The sequence below is a fragment of the Engraulis encrasicolus genome, chromosome 15, assembly GCF_034702125.1.
Source record: "Engraulis encrasicolus isolate BLACKSEA-1 chromosome 15, IST_EnEncr_1.0, whole genome shotgun sequence".
Taxonomy (NCBI): domain Eukaryota; kingdom Metazoa; phylum Chordata; class Actinopteri; order Clupeiformes; family Engraulidae; genus Engraulis; species Engraulis encrasicolus.
The window spans coordinates 15,826,661-15,846,087 of record NC_085871.1 but is presented as its reverse complement, the minus strand read 5'-3'; the positions used below and the strand labels follow the sequence as shown (position 1 = coordinate 15,846,087).

The following is a 19,427-nucleotide window of genomic DNA, read 5'->3' as shown; positions in this document are numbered from 1 at the left end:
TGGTAGTGTTGGAATTCCCATGTCTACTGTAGTGTGTATATTAAAAAAGAAAGGACAATGTATTCCGGATTTTTTGCAAGGAGGAAGTTAAGTTTCTGCTGTGTGTGTGTGTGTGTGTGTGTGTGTGTGTGTGTGTGTGTGTGTGTGTGTGTGTGTGTGTGTGTGTGTGTGTGTGTGTGTGTGTGTGTGTGTGTGTGTGTGTGTGTGTGTGTGTGAAGGGTATGAGCTCGGTGTACTTCAACAAGGGAGAGAACTGCATCGCTGCAGGACGCCTGTTTGTAGAAGAGTCCATCCACGACCAGTATGTCAGCAGAGTGGTAAGGGAACACACACACACACACACACACACACACACACACACACACACACACACACACACACACACACACACACACACACACACACACACACACACACACACACACACACACACACACACACACACACACACACACACATTTTGCTGACTGTGCCTCCCTCCCCTAACAGGTGGAGGAGATTAAGAAGATGAAGATTGGCGACCCGCTGGATCGCTCCACCGACCACGGCCCCCAGAACCACAAGGCCCATCTGGACAAGCTGGTCGAGTACTGCGACATTGGAGTCAAGGAGGGAGCCACGCTGGTGTGTGGCGGCCAACAGGTGCCAAGGCCAGGCAAGTCTCGACCTGAACGCCACACCACAGTAGGGCTGGGAGATAGGACTAAAAGTGTCTATCGTGCCCTTTCTCCTCTATCGTTTCGTGAATAACATCTTTTGTTGTATCGTTAATAATATTTCGCGTTCTGGCTATGCACGCTCGAAGGGCTGTATTCTCCCACCCATGCAAGGGTGCGTAAGCGCGCAAGAGTGCCTCCGCGGTGACTCAGGTGTGTGATTTACGTGGGATTTCACCAGTGGCGCGCTTGAGGTGGGACCAGCCCAGAATGAAATAGTGTCGCATGTAAATGAATCTTACGCGGGGCGCTGTGGCGCAGCGAGCTAGGCCACCCACATTTGGGCTTGCATGCCCAGGGGTTGCACCCAGGGTTGGAATCCGGCCCGGGTCATGTGCCATCCCTATCCCATCTCTCTCTCCACATTCACTTCCTGTCGCTCTTCACTGTCCTGTCGGAAATAAAGGCGAAAAAGCCCATAAAAAATACATTAATTAAAAATACATACAGTACCATTGGCAGGGGGTCAGTCTATCATCTCTGAATGCTCTTATTTAGTTATCATTTTCACGTATTGAAGAACCACTGCTGCATACACCAAGATTACTGACATTGTTTGTGCCTACAGTGACTGCGCGTTTTGAAATGTTGACTTGTGTTCTTCAGAAACAGGAGATATGACAATTTTACCCCCCCCTAGACTTTAGTTTTTTTCCCAGACTTTTTCCAAATAATAGCACTAATGACAGATCCCTGGTTCCCTGCTCTCTGGTTCCCGTAGGTTTCTTCATGGAGCCCACGGTGTTCACTGACGTGGAGGACCACATGTTCATTGCCAAAGAAGAGTCATTCGGACCCGTCATGGTCATCTCCAAGTTCCCGGAAGGGTATGTGGAACACTTATGCTACGTCGTGTACACCAGAAACAACCTACGCTACATGAGTCGAGTAGCTGAGGTCGCTGAAGAAGTTTCGTCATGAATTCGCTTTATTCGCTCTGTAACATTGATGTTTGATGTAGCTAATCACACAACAGCTCTGGCCTGTCAACCTGGGACATTCGGAGATACGAACATTCCAATTGGATTTCACCGAACCGCGTCATAGCTCATTATTTAGCTTGTCTTTAATCGCTGAAATTCGCACTAGTCGCTCAGGTCGCTTTGCTCCTGGTGACTTTGCTTTGGTCCCTTTGGTCGCCGACCCTTCATAGAGATATAATGACTTCCGTCGCTCAGGTAGCGTAGGTCACTCTTGGTGTACACATAGCTTTACACTTTCTCACTCATTATTGCCACCACTGACATGGGAGTGGCTCTGTCTTGGTGACATAAAATTGATCCTACATTGTATCAGTGACTTGATTATTCGCCGTACTGTCAGAAGTGCCACTAAAGAGAAGTATGTAGGTCAAGGTCATTAAGGAGGCACAGAACTTCTCAGCAACACTTATTAGTTGGTATTGTTCTCACGGTCTCTCATTTCCGACACCATCTTCACCCATCTGCTGCGTGTTTCTCTCACCACATCAGGGACGTCGACGGTGTGCTGAGCCGAGCCAACGACACAGAGTTTGGGCTGGCGTCGGGCGTGTTCACGCGAGACATCAACAAGGCCCTGTACGTGAGCGAGAGGCTGGAGGCCGGCACCGTCTTCATCAACACCTACAACAAGACTGACGTGGCCTCGCCATTTGGAGGCTTCAAGCAGTCCGGCTTTGGCAAAGACCTTGGTGAGTATTGGCCCACACAGAAAAAAATGCCAAAGATGTAGACTATTTGAGTAGTGACATTGACATTGATGGGCATTCTATTTTTGATTTATTTCTGTTTTATTCTATACTATTCTATTCTTAAAACCCAATGCATCTATATTGATCACAAGCCGTATAAATCTAACTGGCTGGTACTTTTCTCTTATCTTCCGCCCATAATAGGAGAGGAGGCCCTCCATGAATACCTCAGGACCAAAGCGGTGACCGTGGAGTACTAAGCCCAGCGGCCTATGTGTGTGTGTGTGCGTGAGTGTGTGGACTTTTCTGTGGGTTCTGGGGTATCCATGTTATCCCCACACCACAGCTGCTAGCTGGTTAGCAACTTTGTTGGTTGACAATAGGGAATTAAGCTGCAGCCAAATAAGTAGCTAACTTTAGTAAGCAACTGTGGGTTTTGGGGAACCAGACCCCTCATCGAACTTGCTGGCAGTTCATCTAAGCCTCTCAGTTCTGGCTCTTTTTGGCCAATGGGCTCGGAGGTACAAGCCTAAGAGGGTGGGGGAACAGAAAAAAAGCTGAAGTCTGTGATGACTGTTCATGTGCCTACACCTTTTTTAAGAAGAAGAAGAAATCAAGAAAAAGAAGAACATTCTCTAGGGAAACACTCTTTTGCCTGTTCTGTTCAAGGAACCATTCTCTGCTCTTTCTTTTCCTGTTCTGTCTCATCTGAAATCATGCTGGAGTGAAGACCGCTTCTTCAAAAATTGGACTCAAGACCATTGACCCTAGATGTCATCATTATGCCAGATATGTTTTGTACAAAATATTAATAATATATATTAAGTCATTTTATTAACAGAATTCCCACACAGTGTTTAAAACAAAAAATATCACTTTTTATCACTTTTGGATTTTAATATTAAATGTTATATTTTTAAATACATATTTGATGACACTTTATCTAGCCACTCAAAGGCTTTTAAATACATCAGATGTGTAAGAGAGGACATCGGTATTTTACACTTAAAACTCACATTTAGTAGTTGTAGTGTTTTATTTTAAAAAAAAAAAATTCAAGTCAGTGTAAATATTTTATTTTGGGAGAAGAAATGCTGCAGTCTAGTGAAGGTTCTATGAAGTCTCCGTATTGTTGGAGCTGCTATGTCTGCTATCTTTTTAAATCCCTTTCAGATCAAGAGGAAAATGGCCCTGTACAATGTATTGTACGATGAATTGCATGTGTGTATTGCCATATTTGCTTTGCCATATTAACATTGTAGCAAGACTCAATGTGATCTGTGCCCATATCCTGATGGATTTTTTTTTTGGCAAATCACTCAAAAAAACAACCTGTTTTATACTTTTATTATGCCTACCTCTCATTTTAAGTGGTTGAATACACAATGTGATTTTCCATATCAAATGTGACCATTGAAGTGAGTGTAAAAACACACATACAATACATCACTAATTGTGGTGGTATACTGTGATTTCAAAAAAGGGATTTCCTCTTGGGTACAGTAACGCACATGCGCAAACATGGTTGTTGGTATGTGTGGTGACTAGAGAAATTACTCGGACACAACCCAAGTCATATATGTCAGTATTCATCAGCTCTGTATGCTAAACATTCTGGTCATGGATAAGTCTTCTTAAGTGAGTGCCGAATACATAGAATAGAATGGATATATTTTTATTGAACAACTTTTATCAAACCATTTTTAAAAACACAATTCCTTCTATTCCAGTTCTGTATTTCACTGTCCTTGTTGTTATACCTGGCCCTGTATGTGTTAATGTGTTTGTAATAAAGCTACACCAGACCACAGAGACACATGCCATATGTGTGAAACATGATGTTTTAAAAAAAGAAAGATATTTGGCTTTTAGAAGCATTGCAAAGGCAGTCTTTGATGAGATTTCATCCATGGGTTCATGACTCCTAGGCCCATTTATTCACTGTTACAATTACGCCCTTAGAACAGCCTCTACTAGAAGCTTGTTGCCAACGGGATGATAATGACCCAGCAGTAAATCCAGCACTGTCACTTAATTGCATGATGTGTTATTGATCATTATGATGTATTTCAGTTTGTTTCGGCAAATGTTGAATCGTCCCACTAGCAATACTGTTGACACTAAGGACCTACATCAAGCTTGATGGGACAAAAGGAGTAGTGACAAAGCTCTGAACAGAAACCCAGTGCCATTACCATAGAAATTCAAATAAAACTGGGACATGGTTCGTTTCATTTGAAGAAGTTGGCTTTTGCCAGATTCTGTACCTTTGACTCCATTATATACACTCATGCACCACTTCATATATACATCCATTACACTCATGCACTCTCCCCACAATACTCCAGGGTGACTCATCTCTATGAGCCTACACAGAGGTACTCTTGTTAGACTACCTCTGGCCTACACTACTAAAAGTTTTATAACACCTTAATTTTTCCCGTTATATTTATTGCAACTCAAGTGGTAAACGTCCACTGAAATTGTACAATGTTGAGTGTTATACAGCACAGAGGTGAAAAGGGTTTGATTATCCATCCAATTATTATATCTAGACATAAGTGTGAAAAGCAACCAAACCATTCACACATTTATTACATAGGAATGAGTTTTAATCACATCTTCCACAGATAGAGGTCCTTTATCAGAGCCAATAGCTTTGCATAAAGCTAAATGTGATTTCTTACAATGTATTAAATTCATTCCAGTTCATTTTTTTCCCCCCAAGATCAAATTGTCTTTTTGTTGAATGCATTAATTTCAGAGAGCAATTACATTAACCTGAATTTAGAACTGCAATTGAAATAGAATGAGCTGAATTGTCAAAGGTATGGTGGGGGGAAAGTTGTGATGTTCTAAAACTTTTGGCCGACATTGTGAATATAGTAATGTGCATAAGCAGATCAACAGTCTTTGTATGTGTGGCAGCGACCAACAACTTAAAGGGACACTGTGCAGGAAATGGTCAAAAAAGGTACTGCAACGATGCTGCTCATTGAAACTGGGCTGCCTATTGCCAAATTTGATCTTTACACAAACGTTTACTAAGTAATAAACAAATATTTGTTAGAATGGTCCAAGTACAGTCATTTTTGCAGCTAAAAATGGCTATTTTTGGAAATTCAAAATGGCGGACCATGGAGAAGATCCCCCTTTTCATGTATGAAAAGTGCAATTTTTCCAGTCATGATGAATACTTAGAATTTGATGCTGGTGTTAAATATTCATGAAAAAGGTAACATTAGTGAATGGGCAGCATGAATTCTGGGAATAAACAACTAAAAATCTCACACAGTGTCCCTTTAATTATTTTTTTACTTTTGTTTTTATTAATGAACAAAACACGCTTTTAAATTTACAGCCCTGAGTCCAGCCCTTCTACAGATAAAACTTCAGCTGCTTAGAGCTAAACGTGGTTTACACAAGCCACAAGATGGCAGTTTAATATTGAATCTCAAGTACAGAAGACTACATGACTTTAAGACACACAAAAGGGAAGAGTTTATAACTTAAGTCGCTTATTTTGAAAATGTATGCTGCTAATGTGATCTTAATATTTACTAAGCAAAGTAAAGCAAGTTTTGCAGTCAAAAATCTCACACATGGAGAAAATGACACATGGAGAAAGATTGACCAATTCATGTATGAAAAGTATACATTTCCCAGCCATAATCAATACCTTCTGAGAAACTGATGGTGTGGTAAATGTTTACTAAATTTACCTTTGAAATAAAAGCAGTTATGTTATGGTGCTCCAGCACAGCTAGCCATTTAATGCACTAAAACAAGGAGGTTATAATATGTCCATGAAAGAAAAAAAATATTACCTATGAATTTTCTTGATAATAAATGAGAGGATTTGAAGGCACATTCTGGTGCTAAGGTTTATGCAAAATAATATCCTCAACTACATATACTATACACACTGTGTACTGACATTTAAAAATAGACTTGCAGTAAAAAAAAATGTTTGATGATCCTCTGACCAGGTCATTCAATCAATGGACACTGTGCTGCTAGCTTTTGGTATTAATCATGGTGAAACCATCACTTTGTTCAAGTACAGTATGACATCATCTTGAAAAGATAATCAAAACTGTGGTTTGGATTTCGCGACAAAATGAGTCCTCTTCACATGAATTAGTCCAGGATTTCGCCAAATCCATTCTCGATCAGTGACAGCCCAGATGAAAAACAACTGGCAAGGGGCATACCCGGTACAAACACGTCCAGCTTCATTGGCGTGACAGCAACTTCTGTCCATGTCACATTATTTAGTAAAGAAACGAGTGCACTGTTTATCCAGCTTCACATATCCTCTCCGGCAAGCACTTCAATGTTGGCTCTTCTTTTCCTCTTACAGTCTCCAGGTAGTTTCAGCTTCTCTGCTTCCTCCTCCTCCTCCTCCTCTTCCTCACTGTCAGACGGGTCTTCAGAGCTGTCATCTTCTGACGATTCAGAGTCGCCCTCCGAGCCATTCATTTCAAAAAGTGCCACATCCTGAGGAGAAAAAGATAAAATCTCAATTCACAAACAAGACAAATTGATTTTTTTTTTCACGAATAGAGTGGTTAAAAAGCATAATAGTAGAATACAAGACACTAGAAAGAGATGGGATTTCATTTACAGTCAATAGTACATGATTATTGTCTTCAAAGACTTTTTGTACACCTCCTTTGAACAGGTGCATCAGAGAAGATCAAAGTTCACCAAAATGAGTTGCCAGTCATCATGCCTGATGATGGCCAGGTCAGACTACAGTGTGCAGGGGTTTCATGTGAAATAGAAGCTGCCTTACCATCTCAATAACTTTCTCTGCATCGTCTGTGTTTTCGATGTCAAACTGCTCAGCAGGAGCGGCCTCCATTTGCTGCTTAAGAGACTCGTTGGCCTGGGCCATCTGGGGTAGGAAACTCTGGAGCCTGTCCAAAACTGTAAACACATAGCATGGATGGGATTTTTTTTATTGACAAAAGAACTATTCTAAAATCAATGACAAGTGTTGAAATAGTTGGAAGTTGGGAATGGAAGAAGGCATAATGCCAGGCATAGATGTTGGTTTGGAAAGGAACACAAAAGTTGATCAAAATAGTACCTACCAACAATAAAAACCATTTATTTTTCTTTTCAATTTTGATCAATGTAAGTCATATTAAACTCCGTGGGCATGATGGGAGGTTATCGTCCTAACAAAGCTGAGACCATACGACATTCAGTTATCAAACTCTGCATTGAGCCCAAACATCTTGTTGACATGGCAGGAGTACAGCAGTCACAACCACGATGGTCACTCAATCACACACCATGCTGCACAATGAACATTGCTATGCCTATTGGTTTGATAACTGTCAGAAGTTACCTGAAGAATTAAAGGTAAAACTACAACACAAGTCCCCTGTTCCCCATCATATGAACAATTAATTACACCATAACTTACACATTACATAGACTGAGACTGAACCAACCTACCACTACTCCTCGGAACTCTTGTTGTCTGAAGAGGTGCTGGCTTGTTGGGTTTTTTCAATAAGAGCTTTTCGTGGATGGCTGCGGAGAAAAGGGGGAAAGCACAGGCCAAGTGAGACAAGCGTTAAATAACATGTTTAGAAATCCTACATAACAACAGCGGTGTAGCCTACAAAAGGTGTAACAGACAGAAGAACATGAAGATGAACACAACGCAGTGAGCCCAACAACGTATCTTTGTAACATCTCAGTCTACTGAAATAGCGAAACAAAATAGAAAACTCATACGTGCCAGTTAATAACATACCTTCTCCATTACCGCATGACAGTAAATCTTGCGAACAAGTGGTCGGCTTCTTTTCTGTTATTTCTGCCATGACTTCTGATTTCTACGAGCACATGAACATGCTCACAAGAAAATGTACATGTGAGAACTACTTCCGTGTAAATACAGTCCTATTTAAAGAATACAATTTGGTAGAGCGCCCTCTTGTGGGAGGGTGTACTTGGTGGTCTCTGCCCAAGCACAAGCATGCTTCATCATTTGGAACCATTAATACCTAGACCACAGATTTGTGCCTAGACCTCCTTATTTGGAACATTTTCATTTTGAGTAGTGGGTGAGGGGCATGAGTTGCCGAAAGAGTAATTGAACTTATGGTTATCTTTATGTGTTGTGTTTCTGTGACTTTTCTTTTCATATTGAGGTGCAGTGCTATAGTAGTATATTAGTGCTACATTTACTGGTACTGTGTTAGTCTGCATGTTTAAGCAATTGGACTATCAATACTTGAAATAACATTTTTTTAATTGGACTTCCTGGATTTTAGATCGTGCGCATGCGTACACTGTCTTGGCACGAGTTGATGTGTGGCACTTCTGCGGTGACGCGACAGACTGTCAGAGCAAGAAAGCACAGGCAACGGGACCTCAGTCCGGAGCATCTTACGGTCATTCCCTTGTCCCCCAGGTAAAACTTTGAAGTGTTGTTCACCAGTATGTTAATGTTTGTTGTACAGCAACGGTTATATTCTGTGTCGTTGCGTCTGAATTTTGCCTGCCCCTGCTGAACTCCCGCGAATGGTTTCCATTAGGGGGGAATTATTTATTTAACCCACCGAGACAGAACATTCTGTCTCAGATTTTCTCACCGTTCTGGGCTTGCCAACTGTGCTATCCAAATGCTTTCGTGTGTCACCAATACACGGATCTTGCGACAAATGCGTTTCAACTCATAGTATCCGATATGATGGTCAAAATACTCAATGTGCTTGAATCGTTAGCCTGATATGGCTAGCAGAGTGAGCTAATACGCAACCACAAAATAATGATGTGTGCATTGAGAACCATTTCTGCTGTATGTGATTCTTTGAAATATTAGCGAAGGAAAACACACGCCGAGTAACTGCGCTTTGAGTAGATTTTGGCAATAATGCGTAGCATGCGCAATAGTTTGGGTGTGGGAGTGATCTTAAATTGTTGGCTTCACTTCTGCTGAACTAATGATGCCACACACACACGCACTGTGAAAGGAAGGACAGGACAGGGGGAGTTTTTGCCTTTGTCAGGAAAACAACAACAAGTTTCAGTGTTGTATGGTTGTTTCGTTATCTTTTGACCGCTACAGGCGTAGATGAAGATCTCATAGACATCACGGCAAACGTGAACTTAAATTTGGAGAAGAAACATTTGGATGAGGATGCATAATCTTAAACATCCGTCCAATGCTGCTCATGAATGCATTAAGAGAAGACTCGGAATTCTTTGCAAAAATGTGCAGGTCTGTGGTGATATGCGTTACAGAACTTGTGTCTGCGTGTCCTGCTTGCCTTGCATAAGTTGCATGTGAGCGCTAATGTACAGACCTATCGGTAATGTAAAGGAATGTAATAATGGCTCACTTCATTTTCCAGGCACCATGTGGCAGGACCATCCACCGCCATCACCACCACAACAGTGAGACTAAACCAAGTCATCCATCCATAGCTGTTCTTTATCCCCCACCCCCTTCCCACCTCCTCCCCAACCCCCCCAGCGATGCCCCAGGCCCAGCCCGGTCTAGACCGCCACCACCAGCAGTACCAGCATCAACACCACCATGAACCTTCGCTCCAGCGGCGGCTCCACCGCAGTGGGCACCCTGGGCCATAGCTGGGGCTTCCTGTCTCCAGGCCGCGTGCCCTCGCTCTTGCAAACCATGGTGCCCGCCGGCTACAGCGCCCTTCAGGAGGAGCGGCTGACCATGTCCGACCTGACCGGCGGAGGAGGTGTTGGAAGCAGCGTTGGCAACGGCAACGGTACTGTCATTCTAGGTCTATTGACTTTTTTTCGGGGGGGGGGGCTCTCGTGATTTTATGACGGGACAGTCTCTCATGACTTGATTTTATGACAGGACAGTGAAGGAGTGATAGGAAACGAATAGGGAGAGAGAGATGTGGCGAAGGATCGGCATCGTACCCGGGCCGGAATCGAACCCGGGTTGCCGGTGTAGCAGCCTAGTGCCCCACCGTTAGAGCCACGGACTGTCTAGGGCCGTCTCTTGACTTTTTAAGTGTCTAAATGTAACTGAGGTGTTCCTGCCCTAGTTTGCTACTCGGATCTCGAACCCACCACCTACCAGTCAATGTTCCAGTTCGGACATGGGAGGCAGTGCATGATACCGCTGAGCTAAAGGTTCAGACCGATAGCTTATCGCTACGATACTATATGAGGCTTCGGGAGGGAGGTTTACTGACGTTCTACTCCAACCTCTGCTGTTACCTAATAGATAAGGAGATGGACTTTAGATCAGACAGGGTTGCAGGTTTGAATCCCACCCTTAAAAACTCCCCATCGCACTCGATGGCTGAAATGCCCTTGAGCAAGGTACCTAACCTCACCTAACTCCTGGGACTGTAACCAATACCCTTTCGATAACTAAGTCGCTTCGGATAAAAGCTTCAGCTATGTGCAATGTAATATGATGAAAAAAGACGATCAGTGGACACCCACGGTGTCTGAGTTTAACTGATTTATTCACTGGTAAATTACAGCAGGCTAATAGGGACCACACTCGCCAAAGCATAAAGTGGGAACACTAGACATAAACATGTATGCATATGATATTACAGGTACTTCCTCTGCCAAGCCAGACATGCTGCTAGGCAACGGGTACCACCGCGAGCCAGGCACTAGCCGTGCCCACCGCGGACCAGCACGCACCCCCCGCTCGCCGCTGTCGTCGGGAGACCTGGGCGACGGGCGCTACGGGGAGACCCAGCCCATGCTGCCCCACGGCCAGCTGTCGGGGGAGGAGGACGAGGAGGACGAGGGGGAGGAGAACGAGGATGAGGACGATGATGACGACGACGGAGAGGGGGCGCTGGAGAGGCCTATCGTGAGGGGCCACATGCCCAAGGAGTCGCCCCTGGCCATGGCGCTGCAGATCCTGGTGCCTTTTCTGCTGGCCGGATTTGGCACCGTGTCGGCTGGCATGGTGCTGGACATTGTGCAGGTGAGGCTGCTGACGGTTGTATGTGACATGTTGCATCTATCTCTGACTGCCCATGATCATGCAAGCCCATTTATTTGATGGGTGCCTTAGTGCACTGTGTCACAGCACCTCCGTCTTCGCTGGTTAATGTGTGTGTGCAATGTGCAAACCTTTTTCTGGTACCTGTCTTTTTTATTTCTATGCAGGAGAGGTGTGAATTCAGTGTTGAGGTCGTGCAAGTCAGCATGGCCGGTTTCATTGAAACCTGTGTAGATGAGCTCTGAAAATATCTAATGTGACCAGGAATGACCCCTGTGTCTTTTTTATACATCCTATGATTGTTATGTTTGTTATGATGTGTTTGTACCATAGTATTCCAGCCCTATGGTGCACAATTAACTTAAATGCAAATCTGCCAGCACAAGTACACACCACCACTGAATGTCATACAGGGCATGTTGCTGAAGCAGTTTTCATTTAAAAAAAATTTTACTCAACGGTAAGAGAGGTAGAGATGAAGATATGCAGTAGCCAGTTATTCTTCATTCCTGCCCTAAGGCAATAGATTACTGTCTTGGCCTAATGTACCATACTTAGGTGCTACATTGAAATGAGTTACGATGACATTCCCAGAGTATAATCCAATACAGAGATGCATTTGATGTCTGTATTGTGTTGGGTATTAGTCCAGGATTACATTTGAAGTTGTCCCTACTTGGTTTCCTGTAGAAGAAGGCAATGAAAGCAAGCCTTTTGTTTTCATTCTTCACTTTCATTTCCCCATCCCTTACCAACTGCATCTGACTGTACAACCAGAAAGTCTCATCAGTCATCAGATTCCCCTTTTAAAAAAACTAGTAATGAAATTAACATTGATTAATATGCAAAATCTAGAGTTCTCAGACATTATGATGAGGACCCGGAGTGAATTTGTTGCATAAAGTTTGAAAGCTGTGAAATTCTAGAATGACTAAAAGCTTTCGAATGGTGTAAAATTCTAGAACGACTGCTGGGAAAACAACCGTAGGCAGTTGGCTGTAGACATCCGTTGGGTATCGTTGTTGCCAGAGACGGTTTTACCAATAAACAGATTAGGCAGTTGCCGAGGCCCCCACCAAATTTGCCCATTGTAGGGGGGGCCCCCCAACAGTCAGCCCCGTCATGGTAAACCCCAGCAAAAGTAATTCAAGAGAGCCCCATGTCTATGTTTTGCCTAGGGGCCCCAAATTGGTTGAAGATCTGCTGGTGGTTGCATAATGAAATGTGCTCCTGTCTGGTTCTACATCCTGATAGTGGCCTTTTATAGCTTTACAATATACTGTACAGTGTGTACACGTGTGTGTGAATACCCACTATCAGGCGACAGACGTCCTGCTGTACTTCTTTGTTGGACTCTGATGCAATGTTGTAACCAGGAAACGGTCTTATCTATTCTTATACTGAAGTGTAGCCCATTTGAATAATCCAATCATGTCGCCTGTCCTCAACTGCGTTATTAATATAATGGTTCTGGTATTCTTGCTTTGTCTCCTCGGTCACTTCATCTCCTCCTCTATCCTCCTTTCCTGTCCTATCCTGATTTTGTCCTCTCGTTTCTTTTCTTTTTCTTTTTCTTTTCTTCTCTTCTCCCCATTGTCCTCCCTCCCCTCTCCTCTCCTCTCCCCCTCCTTCTCATCTTACCCTACCCCTCTCCATCTCCTCTCCACCCTGTCTCCTCCCCCTCCTAACCTCTCCTCTCTACCTCTCTCACCCCCCTACCCCATATCCACCACCACCCATCTGCCCTCTCTATCTCTTCACCTCCATCCCATTTCCATTCCTCCCATCCATCCATCCATCCATCCATCCATCCCTCTCCTCCCATCTCCATCCCTCCATCCCTCTCCTCCCATCCATCCCTCCATCCCTCTCCTCCCATTAATTATCCACCCCTCTTTTCTCCTCCCTGTTCTTCCCCCTCTCTCCACTAACAGCACTGGGGTGCCTTCACCAACATCACTGAGATCTTCATCCTGGTGCCTGCTCTGCTGGGCCTGAAGGGCAACCTGGAGATGACCCTGGCCTCACGCCTCTCCACAGCGGTACGTACGTGGCTGCTACACACACACGCACACGCACACACACACGCACACACACACACACACACACACACACGCCCACGCCCATGCACACACACACACCCACGGCCACACCCACGCACATGCACACGCGCACACACACACACAGAGTACAGTCAAGATGGATGATGAAGTTTTCCTTAAAGTAGGGGTGGCATACTATTCAAATTCACCCAAAATCGAAATCTGGGACGAAATTGTTGGCCAATCTCAATATTTATTCAAATATTGACTGCAATTGGCAATGATTTGTCCAAATGTGTGATTTAGCACAAGCAACCACCAGCAAAATAACAGATACCGGATAACAGGGGCTGGATCTTGGGACAGTCTTGCCTCTTTGCTCTCGTTCCTTTACATAACTTATACGTCTCTCCCTTTCTCTTTTACTAACATCTCCATCTCTTCTCTCTCTCTCTCTCTCTCTCTCTCTCTCTCTCTCTCTCTCTCTCTCTCTCTCTGTCTCTCCTCTCGTCTGTATGAGCGTGCACTTTTGTCTGCACTTTGTGTACTTCTCCACTTTCTTGCTCTCTGTCTCTAAAATTCTATCTGTTTCTCTCTCTCTCTTCTCTTGTGCTCTCTCTCTCTCTCTCTCTCTCTCTCTCTCTCTCTCTCTCTCTCTCTCTCTCTCTCTCCCTGTTGCTTACCTTCCATCTCTCACTGTTTCTTGCTCGCTCTTACGTCCCCCAGACAGGCGTGTTATTTTATCCTAATCCTTAATAGGCACTTTCACAGCCAACACTGGAGCACAGTGGCCAAGTCTCTACTTGTGGCCACCGCAGCCTTTCTCCACACTGAGATTACTGTAGACGGGGAAGTCGACCAGGGAACGTCAGTTGTCCCGGGCCCAGGTAGAGGGGGAGAGCTCCGAATTTGGGGTCCTCCTTAGCAGCGGTGTAGTCTACTTTTTTGAAGTGGGTATACTGTATATTCGAGCATTTTTTGAAGTGGGTATACTGTATATATTTATGCTATTCTAAACAATGGATCAATCAATTTTAAGTGGGTATACTGAAGCCCCTAAAATTTAGGAGTGGGTATACTCCGTATACCCGCGTTCTACGTAGACTACACCACTGCTCCTTAGATTGTATGTATTGGGGTGGGAGGGCCTTTCAGGTGACTTCGTCTCGGGCCCGGCTAAAGCTGCCGGCAGCCCTGACTGTAGTATGCCCTTGACCAAAGAACCATTTGACCACCTCCAAGGTCAGCTGCCCGCCCTGTCATGAACACGTCCTGACCGCACATTTTCTCCCTCTTCACACCTCCACGTCAGCAGCCCTTCACCACTGGCCATTAGTAAGAGTGGCTGCAAAGCCAGCACATTAAAAGTGCCTTTGGTGGCCTCCTTACACCAGAGATGGTGATCATGCAGTAGAAGTTGATAACACACACACACACACACACACACACACACACACACACACACACACACACACACACACACACACACACACACACACACACACAGCCCAACCTTAATATCTTTGTGGGCCCTCCCATTGACTTCCATTCATATTAGCCCTAACAATGGATAAAGAATGCTTAACTGTGCCCAAACCAAAACAATCCCTAACCATAACCGGTCAGTGAGGAAATGTTTTTACACTTTTACCAGTAACAACAAAAGTACCCCAGCAAAAGGGGTCAAGACATGTGGGGTCCATGATTTGGGCCCCACATGGAGCGAGGGCCCCAGCATGTGGGTGTGCTCCAATAGCAGTGGCCTCACGAAGGAAGATTGGTGCAGCGCACACACACACACACACACACACGCGCGCGCACGCACACACACAGACACATACTTTATGTGTGTGGGTTCTGGTTTTGCGAACTTAAGTCCAGTAGTCTGTCAACGAGGTGTCCTAGACAGTGGTGGGCAGCTAGTTCCCGGGATTCTGCCATCAGTCAGAGCCAGGCCCTGTCATTACCTCTATGGGGCTGGGGAACTACAGAATGACAAATGGCGTGTGTGTGTGTGTGTGTATGGTATGAGAGACTGAAGTGCTTCAGGACATATTTAACTGGTAGACTGATTTTGTTTGTGTGTGTACATGAGAGTGCGGTGACTGTGTGTGTGTGTGTGTGTATGGGAGAGACCATGTTGTTTTAGTGTACAGCACAGGTATTTCACAGCGTGACTGATGGATGGTGTGTGTCTGTGTGTATGCGTGTCTGTGTGTATGCGTGCGTGTACGTACAGTACATATTAGAGTAGTTGAGTGCTGCTTCAGTGCACAGACCTTTCTCATAGTGGCGGATGGCACAAGAGTAAGAGATCCAGAGAGGGGGAGGAGAGTCGATTCTGGGCTGCTGCTTCAGTGCAGATGCCCTCTGGCCGGGAGCATAGAGGGGGTGGGCGTGTGGTGCTGCGGCACTGGTGCTGGTAGGGTTTTCAAGCATACTTGAATGGATGACCCAGGTTCCTTTTGCTTGAATTGTTCCGCTCATGTTACATGTTATCTACGGTAGTGTTTGTCTGTCTGTCTTGACTTTTATCTCATTTGTTTGTTTGTTTTATTTGGGGGGGTGTTGTGAGTTAGCTTTGACTAAAGACATTATGGTTACACTCCATAGACTCCTGTCCTAGATAGCCGTGTGTGTGTGGGTGTGAGTGGAGACGGAGAGACTGAGATGAGGAGAAATGGTAGATGTGCTCTTCTTCAGCGAGCAAGAGAAAGATGGAGAGGGAGAGCGTTTACTTAACTCTGACATTGGGCTTCGGGCACATGTAATAGTATTACTGGAGGAATGTGCTGAACTTGCAATGTTTCAGGAACACACACACACACACACACATTGCTCTCTGTCTGTGTCTGTGTCTCTCTGTCTCTCTCTCTCTCTGTCTGTCTCTCTCTCTGTCTGTCTCTCTCTCTGTCTCTCTCTCTCTCTCTCTCTCTCTCTCTCACTCACTCACTCACTCACTCACTCACTCACTCACTCACTCACTCACTCACTCACTCACTCACTCACTCACTCACTCACTCACTCACTCACTCACTCACTCACTCACTCACTCACTCACTCACTCACTCACTCACTCACTCACTCACTCACTCACTCACTCACTCACTCTCTCTCTCACTCTCACCTATCCCCATATTACCAAGTGGTACTTCCTCCAGCTGTCTGAACTGGCTGATGTTACCTCTGGCACAATTTGCCGCTGTCCTTCCTTAGGCCAGTTACACACAAGAGTGTGGCGCTAGCAAACAGACGCCGGGTCTTTCAGCCGAGTACCGGGCGGTGTGTTCTATTTGGCCTTTCACAACGACACCCCCCCCACACACACACACACACAGCCAATGCTAGTTTGCTGCTTTGCGCTTCATTTCAACGGGACGCCACTGGCCAGCGCTGTCAAAATTCTGCTCCAGTCAGATTTTCCAAATGTAGCGCGGCATGGAGCAGTCTCCCGCACCGCTACAGCCCGACGACCGCTGTGTTGGTGTAGAGGGACAGACCTGTTTCCATGTATTTTCACCGCCGCTGGTAGAAATCGCTTCTGTACCAACCCTACTTCCCCGTTCTGGTGTGAAAAGGCCCTTACCGCACGAATAGACCGGCCGCGACCTGAGCGAGGCGAGCAACGGAAGTATATGACTTTGTATTGAGTCACGCGACAAAAGCGACTCAGGAGGTTAGAAGCGATTCGCGCAACTCGAGCGACAGTTTGTAGTTGAACTCCTGGGAATATTACGCTAATTTGCTATGACGCGGTTTGGCGACAGCCACCACAGCCTATGGGAATGTTGGAATACTCGCTGGACTAGTCGCTTCAATCGCGTGCATCGCTCGTGCGGCACAGAAGCGATTCTCTGACGCTTAAATCTCGTCGCAGACGGTCTATTTGCCCGGCTAAGCTGCAACTGCAAACAAATCCGCCCAGGGGTAAACATGGAGGGGAGACAGGCAGGCAGGTAGGCAGGCAGTGAGGCAGAGGAGGGGAGGCAGACAGAGGATGGGGGAAGAGGCTGGGGGTGTTTTGTCTACTTAACCCCACCCCTATCTCATCCCAGTCGCTTCACGAAAAGAAAAGAAATGAGAAGAAAAGAAAAGAAAAGAAAAAACCCTGCTGCTGCCTTAGGCCTATTTGCTAGTAGTTACAGTCTCTCTCTCTCTCTCTCTCTCTCTCTCTCTCTCTCTCTCTCTCTCTCTCTCTCTCTCTCTCTCTCTCTCTCTCTCTCTCTCTCTCTCTCTCTCTCTCTCCCCTCATTATATGCACACACATCTTCTTCAATGTGCCATTTATGTTACACACACACACACACACACACACACACACACACACACACACACACACACACACACACACACACACACACACACACATAACTACAGTTTAGTGTAGCAGAGAATCAGTCTATTGTGCAGCGTCAGCCTGTCCCGGCAGCACCCCTCCCTCCTCACCTTCCTTCCCTCTCCTTTCCCCTGTCCTGCTTTGCTCTCTTCTCCTCTTCTGCCTCCTTTTCTTTCCTCCTCTCCTTTATCCCTGTCCTTTCCTTTGTTCTCATTTTCTCTCTCCCTTTATTTCCTTCTCTCCATTCACCTTGTCCAGTTTTCATTTCTTCTCCTCCTCTTTCTGCATGCCTTTTCTCCTCCAGTTGTCTCCTTTCCCCCAGTCCACTGCTTTCCTCTCTTCTTCTCCTCTTCTCCCCTGTCCTCCTTTGCTTTTTTGTCTCCTCCTCTCTCACCTTTTCTTTCCTTTCTGTCCCACAGTTCTTTCCTTTCTCCTCCTCCTCCTCCTCCTCTCTCCCTTTATTCTCGCCTCTGCTTCTCTCCTTTCACTCTGTCCAGTTTTTCTTTATTTTCTTTCTTTCTTATCCTCCTCTTTCTCCTTTTCTTTCCTTCTCTCCCTTACTCTTTCACCCCCTTTCTTCTCCTCTGTCTCCCTTTCTATCCTCCTGTCCTTCTCTGCTTCACCCCATGTCCTGTTTTCCATTCTTCTCCTCGTCTTTCATTCCTTCTTTCGTCTACTTTCCTGTCCTCTGTCACTGGCCCTGTCCCATCCTCCCCGTTGTGGTTTCATGCCAGTCCTCCGAAACCACCAGCCCTCTCTCTTACCTACTAATCCTTCCCGTACACACAACACTATTTGCTTATTTTCAAAAATGGGGTCACACAATGACTGGGCAGTTTTGTTTGTGGATTTTTGTCTCTCCTGCAAGTGACTTAACCCTTTTTTAGACGAGGAGCTGACTTCCTATTCATCAAAGTCTGAGTACATCTGGGTTCATTAAAAAACTTGGGTAATGCCGTGTACAGACCAAGAGCGAATGGAGCGAATGAAGGATGGAGGGCACGCGACCTGCACTACCAAAGCGAAATCGCCAGGAGCGAAGCTTCTTGCGCGACCAGAGCGAATTTTGACGATTAAACTAAATCTAATCGCAGGCGAATTCGCTCTGACGCTGTTCGGCGAAAACCAATCGGAACGTTCATATCTCCAAATGTCCCAGGCTGTCAAGCCAGAGCCGTTATGTGATTAGCTGAATCAAACATGTCAATGTTGCGTCTCAAGCGAATACAGCGAATTCAAGGCGAAACAACTTCTGCTACCCACGCTACCAGGCATCAACACTTTATTGTAGGGATACATCTATTATCACTAATACATACAATGTTCCTGTATAAGTAACTTGTAAGGCATGTACAAAGCAAAATCAAACATTTGTTAGGCATGTATTCGCAAATGTCTTGTTCATGCACAATAAGGGATTTATTACCAATTTAACCTTAGTAAGGACCTAGTAGGCCTTAGCATTTGCTTAGTACATGCCTTACAAGGTACTTATGCAGACATTAACATTGTATGTATTAGTGCTAATAGATGTATCCCTAAAATAAAGTGTTACCAAAAGTTGCCATTTGATTGATGATATATTTGATTGTCGATGTTTGATGTATACAGTATATATATATTTTTTATTTTATTTAATGTCTTTAATTGATGGCGATAGCGAAGAGTTGACAGGAAATGAGTG

General features: G+C 45.0%; 3 protein-coding genes across 5 annotated transcripts in view; 2 read left to right on the top strand and 1 right to left on the bottom strand.

The window, feature by feature from the left end:
• Positions 1–4,423, top strand: part of aldh1l2 (aldehyde dehydrogenase 1 family, member L2) — a 36,430-nt gene extending 32,007 nt beyond the window's left edge. The window contains exons 19-23 of the mRNA XM_063217131.1: positions 219–317; positions 490–655; positions 1,438–1,543; positions 2,189–2,388; positions 2,593–4,423. Coding sequence (XP_063073201.1) covers positions 219–317; positions 490–655; positions 1,438–1,543; positions 2,189–2,388; positions 2,593–2,648 — 627 coding nt within the window. The 3' untranslated portion in view covers positions 2,649–4,423. The remainder of the gene's footprint in view (positions 1–218; positions 318–489; positions 656–1,437; positions 1,544–2,188; positions 2,389–2,592) is intronic.
• A 1,704-nt stretch (positions 4,424–6,127) lies between these two features.
• On the bottom strand, positions 6,128–8,336 carry nopchap1 (NOP protein chaperone 1). The gene is made up of 4 exons (XM_063217130.1): positions 8,162–8,336; positions 7,858–7,935; positions 7,187–7,320; positions 6,128–6,888 (listed from the first exon to the last, which is right to left on the bottom strand). Exons 1-4 carry the CDS (start codon positions 8,229–8,231, stop codon positions 6,697–6,699), a joined length of 474 nt encoding a protein of 157 aa, XP_063073200.1. The 5' UTR covers positions 8,232–8,336; the 3' UTR covers positions 6,128–6,696.
• Positions 8,337–8,436: 100 nt separating this feature from the next.
• Positions 8,437–19,427, top strand: part of slc41a2b (solute carrier family 41 member 2b) — a 63,147-nt gene continuing 52,156 nt past the window's right edge. Inside the window, exons 1-4 of one of the 3 annotated variants that reach the window (XM_063217129.1) lie at positions 8,437–8,824; positions 9,890–10,151; positions 10,965–11,347; positions 13,300–13,407. In XM_063217129.1, the coding sequence (XP_063073199.1) occupies positions 9,953–10,151; positions 10,965–11,347; positions 13,300–13,407 (690 nt within the window). In that variant the 5' untranslated portion in view covers positions 8,437–8,824; positions 9,890–9,952. Of the gene's footprint in view, positions 8,838–9,767; positions 10,152–10,964; positions 11,348–13,299; positions 13,408–19,427 lie in introns of all 3 variants that reach the window. The other 2 variants (XM_063217127.1, XM_063217128.1) reach the window with 2 other exon arrangements.

What these genes read in the sequence shown, in the direction of transcription:
- nopchap1 (XM_063217130.1), bottom strand. Translation starts at nt 8,231, where the DNA reads ATGGCAGAAATAACAGAAAAGAAGCCGACCACTTGTTCGCAAGATTTA. An exon ending in AAGAGTTCCGAGGAGTAGTG is followed by an intron (nt 7,321 to 7,857) that starts GTAGGTTGGTTC and finishes ATGTGTTTACAG; the next exon opens with TTTTGGACAGGCTCCAGAGT. An exon ending in CAGAGAAAGTTATTGAGATG is followed by an intron (nt 6,889 to 7,186) that starts GTAAGGCAGCTT and finishes TTTTCTCCTCAG; the next exon opens with GATGTGGCACTTTTTGAAAT.